Genomic DNA, 17,888 nt, shown 5'->3' with positions numbered 1-17,888 from the left:
CTCTGCAGCTTACCTGGCCGCTTTTTGCTCTGACTGAGGGCTGCTGGGAGCAGGGGGTGGGGCTTGTTGCATGTGCCCGCCCCCTGGGCTCTTTACTGCTGGAGCTCCGCTCCTGTGTGCTCCTGCAAGAAATAACCCCTGAATATCCCCCCCTTTGTGCCCTCATAATAATAATTAGGACTGCTGCAAATTTCTCAGCCAACATATTCTGCAATCAAACTTGCTGTGTTCATTTGTGTCCATCAGAGGTCAGCCAATCACTGGATCTTTGGGTTTGGCAACAAAGAGGATTGTATAGGTGCCCCCCCCCAAAAAAAACACTGCTGATCCAATCAGGTCTGCAGCCCTGAATATGTCAAAGGGCCATATCAGATGTTATGATTTTTAAAACACAGCATTTTTTACTGATTTATGCGATTTACGACTGATTTCGCTGTTTATTTAAACAATTGCTTGCCAAGTGGAGCAGGAGAGAAGGAGAGCGGAATTCCCTTGGATTGCCTATCCAAGCAGAGCTGATTGTGTGGTGCTAGGCTGCTAGGAGGGGCTGCGGTGGCTCAGGGGTTAATAAGACGCTGAACTGCAGCCCAGAAGGTCTGTAGTTTGGCAGTTTGAGACCCGAGGGCCACGTGATGGAGTGAGCTCCCGTCTCTGGCCCCAGCTCCTGCCAACCTAGCAGTTCGAAAGCAAGAAAATGCAAGTAGATCAATAGGTGCCGCTTCGGTGGGAAGGTAACAGCGTTCCGTGCGCCTCGGCATCTAGTCATGCCGGCCACACGACCAAGGAGAAGTTTTTGGACAGCGCTGGGTCTTCGACTTGGAAACGGAGATGAGCTAGAGTCGGATTCGACTGGCTTTCGAGCAAGGGAACCTTTACCTTTACCTAGGCTGTTAGGAAGGAATAGCCTGAATTACCTGCCAAGCAGTCACAAATGGGCCGAGGAACAGCCTGTTGAAAAACTGGCTCCTTATTCAGGACCGGCAAACAAAGCATTTGAGCGTCAATAATAATAATAATAATAATAATAATAATAATAATAATAATAATAATCTACCTTACAAGACTACTGGAAGAGTTACAGCACTCAGTGTTTTGGAAACTGAAAGTGTTAAATAAATGTTAAACATCTGTTGTTGAATCTGCCACCTTGTGTTCTGACAGGATCCTCTTGTATCCTGTGGTCGAAGCTGTGCTTCTGTGCAGCAATAGAGCCCTGGTTAACTTAGCAACACACTTAGTGTGTCGATGCAGGGCTGGCATCAGGGGCTGGCATAGCTGGGCAGCTGCTGAGGCCTGTGCCCGAGGAGGCGGTCCCACCGCCATCCCTGGGGCCCCCTGCCCTTCTCTCTCTCCTCTGTGCTATTGGTGCTTGCCTGCCTCTCCTCTTTGAGCAGTGAGAGGAGGTGTCCATCCACGTTTTCCCAGCCCAGCCCTGGACACCCAGCGTCACAATACTGGGGGAAACCTCTTTTTGTGTTGCAATGATCCTGCTTTTGGGAAGGGCTGGCGTTGGGCTAGAAGGGGTAAAAGGGGGGAAACGTCCTTGAAGGGGAGCTGAAAAAGGCAGGACATGCTTGATTTGATCTGCTGAATAGCCTCTGTTAGGTTTTTTTATATGTGTGTGATTTGTTCCAAGGTGCTGTGTAAATCCAAAAACGGCATCGTCCGGGAATGTTTCCACCTGTCCGAGCTGGATAGCCGGAGGAGGCCCGAGACGGTGAGTTCTGTCCCCAAATCTGAACCGCAATGGAGGAGGGCGGGGCCAAAGTGCAGAGCGTGTCCAAATGAAACCTTTGCAATTTTGAATCACAATGAAATACTGAATGAAAATGCATATACGACAGCATTTCAAATTATATGCGAGGTGGTATCTTATGCCTGGGAGCTGTGGTGGCTCAAGTGGTTAAGACGCTGAACTGCAGGCTGTGGAAGGTCAGTAGTTCAGCAGTTCGAGACCCAGGTGCCGCATGACGGAGTGAGCTCCATCACTGCCCCCTAGAGTCGGATTCGACTGGCTTTCGAGCAAGGGAACCTTTACCTTTTTATCTTATACCTGATCGCCTGTTTAAAAGTAAATTGTCAACCACGGGCTTTTACTTTACCACAGAAGTATAAAGACTTTGCTTTCTACTAGCACATGATTGATTTTATGTAAGATATCTTTGCTTAATGTTTATATTGTATTTTTGTTTAAAAGTTAGATACTTTATTGTTTTGTTGTATTCATATTTTTAAAAATTTAATACAAATTGTTATTTGCAAAAAAAAGAAAAAGAAAATGCATATAGTAATGACGTTTGCTTTATGGGATACAATGCATCCAAAATTTTAATTAAAAAGTTTATTTTTACATACAGTCACCCAAATTCTACTTTGACATGAGCCCCCGTTTTTGCCTGGAGGATAATAAGTCGATGCTCGGATTCTCTCTCGTGAACACACGTGAACACACGTGAAGCTGCCTCAGAGCCTCGGCCCATCATTGTCAGTGCTGTCTACTCAAGACTGGCAGCGGCTCCCCAAGTTCTCAGGCAGAGGTCCTTCACACGACCTGCTGCCAGTTCTTTTAACTGGAGATATCGGGGATTGAACCTGGGACTTTCTGCATGCCAAGCAGATGCTCTTCCACTGAGCCCCGGCCCCTCCAGGTTTGCTCAAGCAGGCTTGGATCTACGTTTGCAACAGTATTACTGATCGTTCGTTGTAGTTCCTCTGTCATGTTTACCTCCCTTCGGTCTTGAGATATTCCCACAAAAAGGAGTCTTAGAGGGGTTATGTCAGGAAAGCAGGGAGGCCACGGGACTGAACCTCACCTACCAATCCAGTGACCTGGAAATGTTGCGTTCAGCTAATCTTGAATCTCCATTGCTCAATGTTAGAACATCTGTTTGGCATGCAGAAGGCCCTAGGTTCAATCCCCGGCATTGCCAGTTGAAAAGGACCAGGCAGTAGGTGACGAGGAAGGGCTCTGCCTGAGACCTTGGAGAGCGGCTGCCAGTCTGAGTAGACGACCTTGATGGTCCTGACAGGGGTCTGATTCAGTGTAAGGCAGCTTCATGTGTTCAAGGGAGAGACCACTGGTCATGTCCCCTCCCTTCCCCAAGTTTTCTTGCTGGGAAAATCACTTGAGCATGATTAGGCGACTGGGTGACAACCTGGTTTTGCCACATCTGTATGTAATTCGTTTCATTGGTGGGTCGGCTCATTGAGGAGAAATGGTCCCACCACGCAGTCATGCATGACTTTGCGAATCACAGGTCTTTTGGGGCCGTCGCCTTCTGTCTCTCGGACAACAGGAGGCTTTTCAGAGCCCCAGAACACATTTCTTTTGCTACAATAAACTTTCGAAGTTGTGCGAAAGAACTGTCTTCTGCTATGTGTCCCCATTCAGAAGCTGTGTTTATTTAAAGTTGTAGAAGTTTCATGGAGACACCTTGTAGTCTGTCAGCCCAAGCAAGGTACACCCTGACCCTCTTGGGCTCACACCACCACCGGTGTATAGTGTTGCCAGCTCCAGGTTGGGAAATTCCTGGAGATTTTGAGGGCGGAGTCTGTGGAGGGCCATCAGTGGGGAATCATGCCTTAAGAGTCCACCTTCTAAAGCCACCATTTTCTTCAGGGGAACTGATCTCTGTCGTTTGGAGATCACTGGAATCCCACGAGATCTCCATCCACCCCTTGGAGGTTGCACCCCACCAATGTCCACTGTGCAAAAATGATTCTAGTCCAATTACAGTCCACGAATTTGCTTCTTCTTTTTGTTTCTTTATTTTACGTCATGCAGTGCTGCTGCTATGCGACTACAGATTTCCCGGGTAAACAATCTGTTTCCCTCAATGCTTTGTCAGGTCGCTTTATACTTGGAGCCCATGCTCTACGCCTCCTACGCCAGTTTGGTGTAGAGGTTAAGTGCGCCGACTCTAATCTGGGAGAACCGGGTTTGATTCCCCACTCCTCCACTTGCAGCTGGCTAGATGACTTTGGGCAAGCCATAGCTCTGATAAGAGCTGTTCTTGAAAAAGAGCCGTTTCTGTCAAGAGCTCTCTCAGCCCCACCGACCTCCCAGGGTGTCTGTTGTGGGGAGGGGAAGGGAAAGGAGTTTGTAAGCCGCTCTGAGACTCCCTTGGGTAGTGAAGGGCGGGGTATAAATCCAGTCTCCTCCTCCTCCTCCTTCTCAGAATTAATTTTTTCGGCATCTGCTGGCTCTCATGAGAGCCAGCAGATGCCGAGAAAATACAAGACTAATTCTGAGTAGGAGACGTAGAGCACAGGCTCCAAATATAAAGTGACCTGACGAAGCATTGAGGGAAACAGATTGTTTACCTGGGAAATCTGTAGTCGCGTGGCAATTGTTGGAAGCAGCAGCGGCAGCACTGCATGATGTAAAATAAAGAAACAAAAAGAAGCTGCAGCAGCAGCATATTTGTGGACTGTAATTTGACTAGAATCATTTTTGCACAGTGAACATTGGTGGGGTGCAACCTTGGTTGAGTCACTGTGGTCCATTTGTGGCTGCAACCACTTGGAGACTGGCAACCGTACGTGTATACCAGGCAGGTCCAAGAACTGCCAGAGGGGCTTTGCTTGGATCCGGTTGGCAATGGCATGAGCCAATCCAGGAGCCCCCCCCCCCACGACCTTCCTGTCCTGCTGATGTGAGGGGGCTGAACTCTTGTCAGAGGCTGCCTTGGATGCAGATATACTTCCAGGTCTTTGGGTCAGAAGGGAAAGCTGCAAAACTGGGGAAGGCAAGATGCCCTGGCCTCCAGCGATGCTCCTTAGGCGTTGCTGACTGCCCTCACCGAACTCTTTGGTCTCTGCAGGTTGCAACTCAGTTCAAAAACAGCCTGGCGAGTCTGATAGAAATCCTCATGTCTAAAGAGCCGTCCTATATCCGGTGCATCAAACCCAATGACAGCAAGGAGCCGGGTAAGGGGACCACGCAGGGCGGGACGTGCAGGGTCGCAAGGTACTTCTCCTTGGCACTACGCGGGCTTTGAGGCAGCCTCTATGATCCTTACGCTCCAGTCTTTCTTGTATTATAAAACCAAGTTTCTAGCCCTCGTGGAATACCTAAAAACATGAGGCAAAAAATGGGAGGGGGCAGGAATATGGTTTCTTTTCAAGTCTACTGAATACAAATGTATATTTGCGGACTTCCAGGTACGCTTGCTATTTGGGAGGAATCCAGCCAGAATGGTTTTCATGGGGTGACTTTTCCCCAGTATGTTTTGCAATTACACATATGAGGGGTTTTTATTATTATTAAGATTGGACTGATTTTGTGCCCCCTCCCATACTGTGCAAATCCAAAATACTCAGTTCCCTTGATGTCTCTGGTGTCTTTCACCCTTTCAGGCTGCAGTTCTTCTGAGGAACACTCCTTTTCAGGGACACTGAAGGACACCAGTTTGGTGTAGTGGTTAGGAGCGCGGACTCTAATCTGGGAGAACCGGGTTTGATTCCCCACTCCTCCACTTGCAGCTGCTGGATGACCTTGGGCAAGCCGTAGTTCTGTCAGAGCTGTCCTTGAAAAAGTGCCGTTTCTGTCAGAGCTTTTTCAGCCCCACCTACCTCACAGGGTGTCTGTGGTGGGGAGGGGAAGGGAAGGGAAAAGGAGTTCATAAGCCGCTCCGAGACACCTTCGGGTAGTGAAGGGCCATGGGGTATAAATCCAATCTCTTCTTCTTCTTCGTTTCTGCTGCAACCAGCCGGGGTGGGTAATCCTGAGCCAGGTGGAGCCGTGGCTGACTTCTGAGAGTTTTATCTGTCCCTAACAGGGATGCCAGCCTCCAGGTGGGGCCTGGGGATCCCCTGGAATTATAGCTGATCTCCAGACTGCAGAGACCAGTTCCCCCCTGGAGAAAATGGATGCTTTGGAAAGTGGGCCCTATAATGGCATTGTACCCCACAGAGGTCCCTGTCCTCCCCAGGCTCCATCCCCAAATTGCCAGGAGTTTCCCAACCTGGATCTAGCAAACCTACCCCCCCAGTCCCTGATATCCTGCCCCCTCTGAATTGGCCACCCCCCTGCTCACGCCACAAGACAATTGTCCACCTTCCTCCCAGGCTCCTTTCTGCCTCAGAGCTTGCAACCCTAAGAACATAACATCAGAGAAGCCAGTGTTGGACCAGGCCAGTGGCCCATCCAGTCCAACACTCTGTGTCACACAGTGGCCAAAAATACCAGGTGCCATCAGGAGGTCCACCAGTGGGGCCAGGACACAAGAAGCCATCCCACTGTTGACCCCCCCAAGCACCAAGATGACAAAGCATCACTTGCCCCAGAGTCCCTATCTATACCTTGTGGCTAACTGATGGACCTGTGCTCTTAACATAAGAGAAGCCAATGTTGGATCAGGCCAATGGCCCATCTAGTCCAACACTCTTTGTCACACAGTGGCCAAAAACACCAGGTGCCATCAGCAGTGGGGCCAGGATGCTAGAAGCCCTCCCACTGTTGACCCCCCCCAAGCACCAAGAAGACAGAGCATCACTTGCCCCAGAGTCCCTATCTATACCTTGTGGCTAATAGCCACTGGTGGACCTCTGCTCCAAGTGCCTATCTAATTCCCTTTTGAAGCCGTCCGTGCTTGTAGCTGCCACAACCTCCTGTGGCAGTGAATTTCATGTGGTCATCACTCTTTGGGTGAAGAAGGACTTCCTTTTATCCGTTCTCACCCTTCCCTACCTGCTCTTTCCCATGCATAATCTTAAAAACCTCGATCATGTCACCCCTCAGCCGTCGTTTCTCCAAGCTCAAGAGCCCTAAGCGCTTTAACCTTTCCTCATAGGGCAAGTGTTCCAACCCTTTTATCATTTGAGTTGCCCTTTTCTGCACTTTTTCCGAAGCTATAATATCCTTTTTGAGGTGTGGTGACCAGAACTGCACACAGTCTTCCAAATGAGATCGCACCATTGATTTATATAGGGGCATGATGATACCCTATCTTTGTCCAGTCAGTGGCAGTCATCAGGACTTTGTGTGGCTTGTTTTTCTGCAGACAAATTCGACGACTCCTTGATCAGACACCAGGTGAAGTACTTGGGTCTGATGGAGCACCTGCGGGTCAGGCGGGCCGGCTTCGCTTACCGTCGGAAGTACGAGCACTTCTTACAAAGGTAAGCCCATGGGAGGCTCTTCAGAGGCTGCAGAGGCTCTGATGTCTCAAATTGGGAACACTTAGAGCAGTGGTGGCGAACCTATGGCATGGGTGCCAGAGGCGGCACTCAGAGCCCTCTCTGTGGGCACGCGTGCCATCGCTACAGCCAGGCCCAGACCATCATTAAAGTGTCGAATTCTCTGCCAAATAATGTTAAGTCAATGAAAGCATTTGGGATTGCTTTCCTTACTTTGTTTGGATCATCTTAAGTTAATTTATGAGTTGTTTTTTCTAAAGTAAAACCTCAGTATTCAGGTTAAATTGCCGTGTTGGCACTTTGCAATAAATAAGTGGGTTTTGGGTCGCAGTTTGGACACTCAGTCTCTAAAAGATTCACCATCATTGACTTAGAGGGACTCTGACTTGGAGATGTTTTGCAGACAATGGGGCAAGCCGTTTGAGAACTTAGTCCCTCCACATACGTTTCATCTGCAGTTGCTGTGGGTCCCATTTGTTCTGGTCTTCTGGGTACAGAATGCTTTTCTCTTGTTCCTCTGAATGTTTTTTAGGTACAAATGTCTGTGCCCAGAAACTTGGCCTCACTGGCGGGGCTCGGCGGCCAGGGGAGTGGAGAAGTTGGTCAAGCACCTTGGGTACAAGCCGGACGAGTATAAAATGGGGAAGTAAGTGCCAGTTTTGGGATGTGGGTCGCGGGCGTCCCAGGCTTAGCCTGATCTTGTCCGATCTCAGAAGCTATGGAAACAAGAAAAAAAGAATGCATGTGCCCAAATCTCAACACCGATAATCGATGCAGTTAATAACAGTAAGACATATAAAGTACTCAGAACAAATTTTCCCATAAACGACAGGTAGAAATTCACTGGTAAAGTTGATCACGGGTAGAAATTCACAGGTGGAGTTTTTTCCACAAACAATTCGTAATAAATTCAAAAAAGTCCTTGAACTGTAAGGATGTAGTAGTGTCTCTGCCAGTTGACTCTGCTAGCTTACTATTATTAAATGCATTGATTATTGGTGTTAAAATCTGGGCACATGCATTTTTTTCTTGTTGCCATATATTGCTGTGCCGCTGCCTTTCATCTTAGCTTCAGAAACCAAGCAGGGTCGGCCCTGGTTAGTACTTGAATGGGCGACCTCCAAGGAAGTCCAGGGTTGCTGAGCAGAGGCAGGCAAGGGCAAGCAACTTCTGAACATTTCTTACCTTAACCTGAGCCCATCAGATCTTGGGAACTAACCAGGGTCGGCCCTAGTTAGTAACTGGGTGGGAGACCGCTATGGAAGTCCAGGGTTGTGAGGCAGAGGCAGGTGATGGAGGAGGAGGAGATTGGATTTATCCCCCGCCCTTCACTACCCAAGGGTGTCTCAGAGCAGCTCACAAACTCCTTTCCCTTCCCCTCCCCACAACAGACACCCTAGGAGGTGGGTGGGGCTGAGAGAGCTCTGACAGAAACTGCTCTTTTTCAAGGACAGCTCTCACAGAACTGTGGCTTGCCCAAGGTCATCCAGCAGCTGTAAGAGGAGGAGTGGGGACTCAAACCCGGTTCTCCCAGATTAGAGTCCGTGCACTTCACCACGACACCAAACTGGCTCTCAAACTGGCAAACCACCTCTGAACGTCTCTTGCCTTGAAAACTCTATGGGGCCGCCATAAGTCGGCTGTGACGTGATAAGTACTTTCTACCACCATCCAGTTACTTGACTCCCTTGCAGATATTCACACCTCCCATTCTCGTCCACTTATGGGCCTCCAGGTGGTTTAGAAACACCCAAACGACAAGGATTGCATAAAATTCAAATGAGGGCAGGTAACGGAAATGACTTCTTACACAGTGGCAGGGAAGAGTTAACATATCTGATAGCAAAGGGGAAGAAAGGATGGATGCAGGGCGAGCTGACCTTTTGTGACAGGGAAAGTCCTCTTTAGATTAGGCTTCTCTCTCTCCTTTCGACTGCAACCTGAACGTGAACGGGATCTACTTGGATAACTATGAGTCCGATCCGACGGCTCTTTAGATCCGCGTGAGGCACGATTGCCTCACGGATCTAAAGGCAATGTCCAGACACAAACATCTGGGGAATGTCCCTCTTCCGTGGGCATCCCGTTTTGCCACGCTTCGGAGCCATACTTAAACGATAGCACTTTAAATCTGGGGTTTTCAGTTACCTGCGGGACAACTGCGGACTTTCACCGTCTGATCGTTCCACCAGCACGCAATCCTCCTGTCGGGGTGGTCTGACGTCAGACCATCCCGAGCGGGCACCATTTAAAAAAATCTCTACATTTTAAAAAATCTCTGGGGCAAGTGATGCTCTGTCTTCTTGGTGCTGGGGGGGGGGTCAACAGTGGGAGGGCTTTTAGTGTCCTGGCCCCACTGCTGGACCTCCTGATGGCACCTGGTATTTCTGGCCACTGTGTGACACAGAGTGTTGGACTGGATGGGCCTTTGGCCTGATCCAACATTGGCGGCTCTTATGTTCTTATGTTCTTATGTTCATGCGCGGATCAACAAGGAAGTGCTGTGACGCCTATGCGCATGCGCAAAAGTTTTTTAAAAAAAACCCACCGCGCATGCCTCCTTCAGTGGACGCCGTCTAAACAATCCACAATGGAGGCAGTGTGCGGTAAGGCGATTCACCAGGGGGATGTCTGGTTGTGCTACGATGGATTAAAAAGATCAGGATAAAATTCAAACTGGCATAATGGCGGGATTAGCTGCCCATCTGAACGCACCCTATGCTTACCTTTTTTTTGCAATGCACTTTTTGGGAGATTTATTTACTGCACTCAGTATCACGCCTCTATGACTGGGCAAAACACTGCTATCTTAAGCAAACATCCCAGTACCCTTGTCCTTTAGCAATAGGAGTAAAAAGGTAAAGGTTCCCTTGCTCGAAAGCCAGTCGAATACGACTCTAGGGTTGCGGTGCTCATCTCTGTTTCAAAGCCGAAGAGCCAGCGCTGTCCGAAGACGTGGCCGGCATGACTGAACACCAAGGCGCACGGAACGCTGTTCCCTTCCCACCGAAGTGGTACTTGCAATTTCTTGCTTTCGAACTGCTAGGTTGGCAGGAGCTGGAACTAGAGATGGAAATAGGAGGGAAAGCATATTAAATGGAGGTAAATATTTTCTGCCTTTAAGTTCTATCGCATGGGCTGTCCTTTATTCATAAGATGTTTTCCTTCCTTCAGGACCAAGATATTCATCCGTTTCCCGAGAACTCTGTTTGCCACTGAAGATGCCTTTGAGTACAGGAAACATATGCTAAGTATGTCCTTGGTAAATTCTGGAACCCTGGAAAATTCTGGAACCCTGTTCCGCTTGAACCCTGCTGCTGTTTCCCAGTGGATTCCAAAAATTAAAATTGGCGGGACCCCCCCCTCCCCGTGCAAGGAGTCTTCTCTGCAGGAGAAAGCCACCCCTCTTTGTGGACCAGATCCACACAATCCAGCCCTAATCAGGATGACCGAATCTCCCGTGTCCTCTTGGAAAAAGCGAGGGGCTAGGATTAACTCAGCACCTGGGTGGAATCACTGCAGACCTGGGCTCCCAGCAGACAAGGCATGGCAGGTGATTACCTTCTCCCCCCTTTCAGTTTCCAGAGTGCAAGCTAAATACAAAGGATGTCTGGGGAGGCGCGAGTACCAGAAGAAGAGGCAAGCTGGTAAGTCCTTGTTTGAGGCTATTTGGGGGGGGGGGTTGCTTAGACCTTGCAATGCAGCTCTGCTAAAAGAAGAAGAAGAAGAGGAGGAGGAGGAGATTGGATTTATTCCCCTTGCCCTTCACTTCCCAAAGGAGTCTCAGAGCCTCTTACAAACTCCTTTCCCTTCCCCTCCCCACAGCAGACACCCTGTGAGCAGTGTTCCCTCTAAGCTGAGTTAGTGTGAGCTAGCTCACAGATTTTTGTCTTAGCTCAGGAAGGATGGCTCCAGAGCAACCTAATTTATACAGTATCCAAATCACTCACTCACAAAGTAGAATATTTGCTCACAAGACTCCACAGCTTAGAGGGAACATTGCCTGTGAGGTAGGCGGGGCTGAGAGAGCTCTTGACAGAAACTGCTCTCTTTCAAGAACAGCTCTGAGAGTACTTGTGACCATAGTTCCCTCTAAGCTGAGTTGGTGTGAGCCAGCTCACAGATTTTTAGCCTCCGGCTCACACATTTTTGTCTTAGCTCAGGAAGGATGGCTCCAAAGCAAACTGATTTATGCAGCAGCCAAATCGCTCGCTCACAACTTTAATGCAAGTAGCTCACAAAGTAGAATTTTTGCTCACATGACTCCACAGCTTAGAGGGAACATTGCTTGTGACTGACCCAAGGTCACACCAGCAGGTGCAAGTGGAGGAGGAGTGGGGAATCAAACCGGGTTCTCCCAGATTCGAGTCCACACACTTAACCACGACACCAAACTACACCAGAACTGTTTGGAATTGGCCTCCTTCGCTTTAGCCTTCTAACCGTGCCCTGGATACTTAATCTTGCAGAGAAGCAAACTGCCAGTCTAGAGCTAGAGCAGGGGCTTCCAACCTTTCTGAGCCTGCAGGTGCCTTTGGGATTCTGATAGGGTGATGGGCGCAGCCACAAAGACTGGCTGCCACAAAATGGCTGCTGCGGGAGGTAGAGCCAGCCACCAAATGCAATGAAGATGCCTGTGGTTTTAAAAATATGCACAGCCAATCGGAAGACATGCTGGGCAAAAGCGCCCACTTAGCCCTGCCCTTTCAAGATCAGCTCTGGCAGAACTACGGCTTGCCCAAGGTCATCCAGCAGCTGCAAGTGGAGGAGGAGTGGGGAATCAAACCCGGTTCTCCCAGATTAGACTCCGCGCACTTAACTACTACACCAAACTGGCTGGTAAGGAGGAAAGGGATGAATGTAGGTAGAAAGGGGCGAGGTGTGGCTCTTGACATAGCTCGACAGAACTAGTAAGTGACACCTAATCGATGGTTGAGGAAGGTCAGGCGTTCTAACAGATAAGCCAAGTGATGGAGTAGGATAAACAGAGTAAATAAAACCGGGTTTGGAATATTCCTGGAATTCCATCTGCTCTCCAGATGACAGAGATCAGCTCCCCCGGAGAAAATTGCAGCTTCAGGGGATAGGCTCCAATGACACCACACCCCTGCTGAGCCCCCCGCCCCCGACTCCCCTCCCAAATCTCTACAGATTTCCCACCCCAGAGTTCTCAGCCTGAGTATTAAGCTATAAAAAAGGTAAAGGTTTCCTCTTGCTCGAAAGCCAGTCAAATCTGACTCTGGGGGGCGGGGGGGGTGGAGCTCATCTCAGTTTCCAAGCTGAAGAGCCAGCGCTGTCCGAAGACGTTTCCATGGTCATGTGGCCGGCATGACCAGACACCGAGGCGCACGGAACACTGTCACCTTCCCACTGACGCAGTACCTGTTTATCTACTTGCAATTTCTTGCTTTTGAACTGCTAGGTTGGCACTCGGGTCTCGGCTCTCGAACTGGTGAACTACCGACCTTCCGGTCTGCAGCTCAGTGTCTTCTTAACCTCTAAGTCACTATGGCCCCTATTAAGCTATAGTCTGATATAAAAACATGTTAAGCATCACCAGTTCAAAGGTCTGCAAATCGGTCCTCCCAGAGTTGCCCGATCTTGTGGCACCAGCGCCATCTGCTGCCTGTCGTCTATCTTGACATTTTCCCCGATGTATATAACTGGGTGGGGGGAAAGCAGGTATAGTGCCGTGTTAATGGGTTTTGTTTTGTGAGCTACCCTTGTGGGGGGATGGTATTAATCTCAGGAGAGGCTAGAGCTTGCTGATAATAAGTTGAGCGGGCTCATGCAAGTAGATAACTGAGCTGTTAGGCCGCATTCTGTCAGGTCACATCCAACGCTCCCTCTAAGCTGTGGAGTCTTGTGAGCGGAAGTTCTACTTTGTGAGCTCCTGGCATTAAAGTGGTGAGCCAGCGATTGGGCTGCTGCATGAACGAGTTTGCTCTGGAGCCATCCCTTCCTGAGCGAAGACAGAAATGTGTGCGCCGGAGGCTAAAAAACTGTGAGCTAGCTCACACTAACTCAGCTTAGAGGGAACACTGGTCACATCAGCAGTGTTCCCTCTAAGCTGAGTGAGTGTGAGCCAGCTCACAGTTTTTAGCCTCCAGCTCACAGATTTTTGTTTTAGCTCAGGAAGGATGGCTCCAGAGCAAACTAATTGATGCAGTGGCCAAATCACTTGCTCACAACTTTAATGCCCGGGAGCTCACAAAGTAGGATTTTTGCTCACAAGACTCCACAGCTTAGAGGGAACATTGGTGGGGAGACAACTGCCTTCCTGAGGCACTGGCCACCCTAAGGGTCCGTGAACACAGGTGAACACATGAAGCCTCCTCCCACTGACTCAGACCCTCGGTCTATCGAGGTCAGTCTTGTCTACTCAGGCTGGCTCTCCAGGGCCTTCGCACCACCTTCAACTTGATCTTTCAAACTCGAGATGCGGGGGGTTGGATGGGAACACATCAGTAACAATTTAAACAATCTTAAAATCGTCTGAAAACACCCCAACATTATAACGGGCTATAAACATTAAATAGTACTAATAGAAGACCTGTTATTAAATCATCATAGAATCATAGAACCATAGAACGTTAAGAGTTGGGAGGGACTTTGCAGGCCATCTAGTCCAACCCCCTGAACTCTGCAGGAGCATAGCTGAAAGATAGCCCTACATACCTACAACATACCCCAAAGATAGTCGTCCAGCCTCCGCTTGAAAACGTCCAGCGAAGGAGCCTCCACCACCTCCCGAGGCAGTCTGTTCCACTGCCCAACCACTCTGACAGGAAGTTTCTCCTGATATTTAGCCGGTAACGACTCCCTTGTAATTTCCACCCATTAGATCTAGTCTTGCAATCCGGAGCAAGAGAGAATAGATCCGCTCCATCTTCTACATGACGGCCCTTCAAATACTTGAAGACTGCAATCGTGTCCCCTCTAAGCCTTCTCTTTCCCAGGCTAAACTTGATGGCAGCCATTGGTCAATAGCGTAATCTGATTGTTGTGTACTGGGTTCGATGCGTAGTGAAGACAGACGCTGAGTGATTAGCAGCTCATACTTTACTGGCACACAACACAACAACACACAACCGGTCGAACGACCAACTATATACAGTCCCTGGGCGCCACCCACAGGTCCCATTGGTGGGTTTGAACTTCCTGCCACAGTTCCTGTAGGTGTTGACCAGTGTTCCTTCTAAGCTGAGTTAGTGTGAACTAGCTCACAGTTCTTTAGCCTCCAGCTCACACATTTTTGTCTTCGCTCCGGAAGGATGTGGCTCCAGAGCAAGCTAATTTATGCGGCAGCCAAATGGCTCGCTCACAACTTGAATGCCAGTAGCTCACAAAGTACCATTTTTGTTCACAAGACTCCACAGCTTAGAGGGAACATTGGTGTTGACTAGGAATCTCAGGGTCCTAGTCCCCATTGTTCTTTTGGAGCAAAGCTCTGGTCGCATACCGCTGGCACCTAGTGGCGGTCTGCGGACATAACACTGATGATCGGTCCATCAATCTAATCCTCTTTGCAGCTGGCACAGACTGTTGTTGATGGCTCCAGGGGACCGGGCTCTTTACCTTTCAACTGTTGGTGGCAGCTCCTAGTTGAAAGCATGGCGGAAGAGCTCCGTCTTGCAGGTCCTGCATAAGGTCCCGCAGGACCCTGATGTCTTCTGGGAGCTCATTCCACCAGAACGGAGCCGCCACCGAGAAAGCCCTGGCCCTGGTTACAGCCAACTTGGCGTCCATAATAATAATAATGATAATGATAATAGTAATAATAATGATGTGTATATGGCATTGGGATTCTCTTTTGCAGCCATCAAGTTGGAGGCCCGGTGGAGAGGAGTTCTGGCACGCAAAGAGGCCCAGAGGAGGGCGTGGGCAGCTGAGACCATCCGGAAGTAAGTCTGCTTCTTGCTCAGCCCTTCCTTCCTGTTGCCGCTGACCCCTCAGCGTAGCACCGTGGGGTGAACTGGACAGTGGCACCGGCAGGGATAATTTCCTGCAGGAGCGCACAGGAGCGGAGCTCCGGCAGTAAAGAGCCCAGGGGGCGGGCACATGCAACAAGCCCCACCCCCTGTTCCCAGCAGCCCTCAGTCAGAGCAAGAAGCAGCCAGGTAAGCTGCAGAGCCCCCCTCCCAGCCCCCCCGGTCCAGAACAGTCCAGTGGCACCTTTAAGACCAAGTTTTATTCAGGTACAAGCTCTCCCTCCTCTGCAAGGACAGATCTGCACGCTCCCCCACCCCACCCCAATAGCTAGCAATCGTAAACAGTCCAGTGGAGCCTGAGCGGTGGGCGTTGCCTTCTGACACACATCCGGTAAGGTCAGGGGTGTGTGGCATATGCAAATGAGTTATGCTAATGAGCTCTTGCACCTCTTTTTCTGTGAAATGAGCCCTGGGCACCAGAAAGTACCAGGGCTGGATTCTGGGCTCCTCTTGGACCCCCAGTGGCCTCATCCATTGGAATCCATCCCCGTCCATTCAGGCGGGAGATGGTAGTAAAGAGAACCAAGAGTGGCTTCAGAAGTCTGCCTTCCACTGGCGTGGGGCGTACTATTTCTTTTGTTTCCTGCTGGCCAAGTAAGTGTGGCGGGCTTTTGAAACTGTATAAAAACCGGCCAAGTCGCCCTGGTGGGGAGGGGGACGAAAGTCAACACATGAAGTGTTATGTATTGAGCCTAAACCGTTCCTCTAACTGTACCAGGTATGGGTGGAGCTTGCTACCTTAGAACAATAGCTAGCTAGGATCCTAGAACAAGCCAATAGATAACTGGTGCAATGTAAATAGCCTATCACTGGGAGTGTGTGTGTGTGTTGGGTGTGGTGTGCGTATGCTTTATAAGCAGGGCTCAAGCCCTGCTGGTTGTCCTTGCAGTTTGCTGAAATCACTTAATAAACTAGAGTGGATCGCTGCGATGCGTCTAGAACCCAGTATCTTAGGGCTGACTGCTGGGAGTGGTTACTGTCCAGTGGTTTTGTGAGTCTCATGGCAGCTGCAGAGTTTTCTAAATTCCTGGGGACTGAAGGAACAGGGGCTTGAAAGTCTGTTCCTTCACACAAACCATAGGACGAAATAAGTCTGGGAATTTTTAGAGAAACTTAGTACAGGATAGATTCAGGTGGGTGGCCGTGTTGGTCTGAAACAGCAGAACGAAGTTTTGAGTCCAGTGGGCACCTTCAAGACCAACATAAGAACATAAGAGAAGCCAACGTTGGATCAGGCCAGTGGCCCCTCCAGTCCAACACTCTGTGTCACACAGTGGCCAGAAATACCAGGGGCCATCAGGAGGTCCAGCAGTGGGGCCAGGACACTAGAAGCCCTCCCACTTCCCCCCCCCCCCAGCACCAAGAAGACAGAGCATCCCTTGCCCCAGACTGAGAGTTCCCATCTGTACCTTGTGGCTAATAGCCCCCAATGGACCTCTGCTCCATATGCTTATCCAATTCCCTCTTATAAGAACATAAGAGAAGCCAATGTTGGATCAGGCCAATGGCCCATCCAGTCCAACAATTTGTGTCACACAGTGGCCAAAAGTACCAGGAGCCATCAGGAGGTCCACCAGTGGGGGCAGGACCCTAGGAGCCCTCCCACTTTTGCCCCCCCAAGCACCAAGATTACAGAGCATCCCTTGCCCCAGACTGAAAGTTCCCGTCTGTACATTGTGGCTAATAGCCACTGATGGACCTCTGCTCCATATCGATATGTCCAACAGCCAAGGCGCCCCACGCGTGTGGATATCTAAATCCGGGGGCACCTGGGGGGCAGGAAGATTTTCCTGCACATTTGGGGCAATCTCCAGATGTGCAGAAAAACCTAAAAACCATAAAAAACTATAGGGGGGATACTTAAATCCCCCCCCAAAGTAAAGGAGCTCTGATAAGGCTTTGCTGCCGCCCCCGCCACTGGAGGGGGGGGGAGGCAGGAGAAAGCTTGGCGGGCCCAATGGCCGGCGGACGCGGGGGCCTCACCATTGGTGCCGGAGGAAGGGGGGGGCTTACCTGCGGCTGCTTCCTCCTCCTCCTTTGCGTGGAGCTCCCCCCCCCCGCAAGTATTGCGGGTTCCTCTTCTTGTGTTTATCCAATCCCCTCTTGAAGCCGTTCATGTTTGTAGCCGCCACCACCTCCTGTGGCAGTGAATTCCAGGTGCAGTTTATGCCGGTGCAGTTTATGCCGGCTGAAACGCGATCACACTTACCTCCCTCACAGCGAAGCCCATCGCTGTATGCCCGTTCACACTCAGCGGGCTGGGACTCTGTCCAAGGGGTCCTAAAGCCCGTTCTCTCCCTTTTTCTTCCAGTGCAACCACCCAAAGGAATCTCAGAGCGGCTTACAAACTCCTTTCCCTTCCCCTGGCTACAGGGTTTTCAACAGAGGGCTCTGTTACCCCCCCGCCCCTGCTTCTCACTGGGGCACTGGAAAGCCTCTCCTCGAGGACAAATCCGCTGAGCCACAGCGCCGTCTCTGCCAGGCTCCCTCCCAGCCCCTGTCTCCCCACCTCGCCAACTCGCCTCCTCCCCGTTCGTTCAGCCTCCTCGGTCTGCCAGAGCTTCATTCCCCCGCCGGCAGCGGCAGCCGAAGGGCAGCCTCCTCCACCTGCGGGCCTCGCCCTCCCCCCTTCAGGTCTGTGCCCTGCCCACGGTCCCGCCGGGGACTCCACGGGGTGGCGGGGGGGGGGACCTTTCCCGGGAGGCAGCGGAAGCCGCAAGGCCCAGGCTGGGCCAGGTGAGACGCTGGGGCTGCCGG

At 50.4% G+C, this 17,888-nt stretch overlaps 1 protein-coding gene across 1 annotated transcript in view; it reads left to right on the top strand.

Annotated features, from left to right (window-relative positions):
* Positions 1-17,888, top strand: part of MYO1H (myosin IH) — a 60,004-nt gene that overhangs the window by 26,243 nt on the left and 15,873 nt on the right. Inside the window, exons 16-22 of the mRNA XM_015413209.1 lie at positions 1,637-1,717; positions 4,824-4,929; positions 7,005-7,122; positions 7,673-7,786; positions 10,315-10,391; positions 10,719-10,787; positions 14,960-15,044. Of these exons, the coding sequence (XP_015268695.1) occupies positions 1,637-1,717; positions 4,824-4,929; positions 7,005-7,122; positions 7,673-7,786; positions 10,315-10,391; positions 10,719-10,787; positions 14,960-15,044 (650 nt within the window). The remainder of the gene's footprint in view (positions 1-1,636; positions 1,718-4,823; positions 4,930-7,004; positions 7,123-7,672; positions 7,787-10,314; positions 10,392-10,718; positions 10,788-14,959; positions 15,045-17,888) is intronic.

This window comes from Gekko japonicus, unplaced genomic scaffold (assembly GCF_001447785.1).
Source record: "Gekko japonicus isolate JY-2015 unplaced genomic scaffold, Gekko_japonicus_V1.1 scaffold10, whole genome shotgun sequence".
In the NCBI taxonomy this organism is placed as follows: Eukaryota; Metazoa; Chordata; class Lepidosauria; order Squamata; family Gekkonidae; genus Gekko; species Gekko japonicus.
Note: the sequence above shows the minus strand (reverse complement) of the source record. Positions and strands in the feature narration are given on the sequence as shown.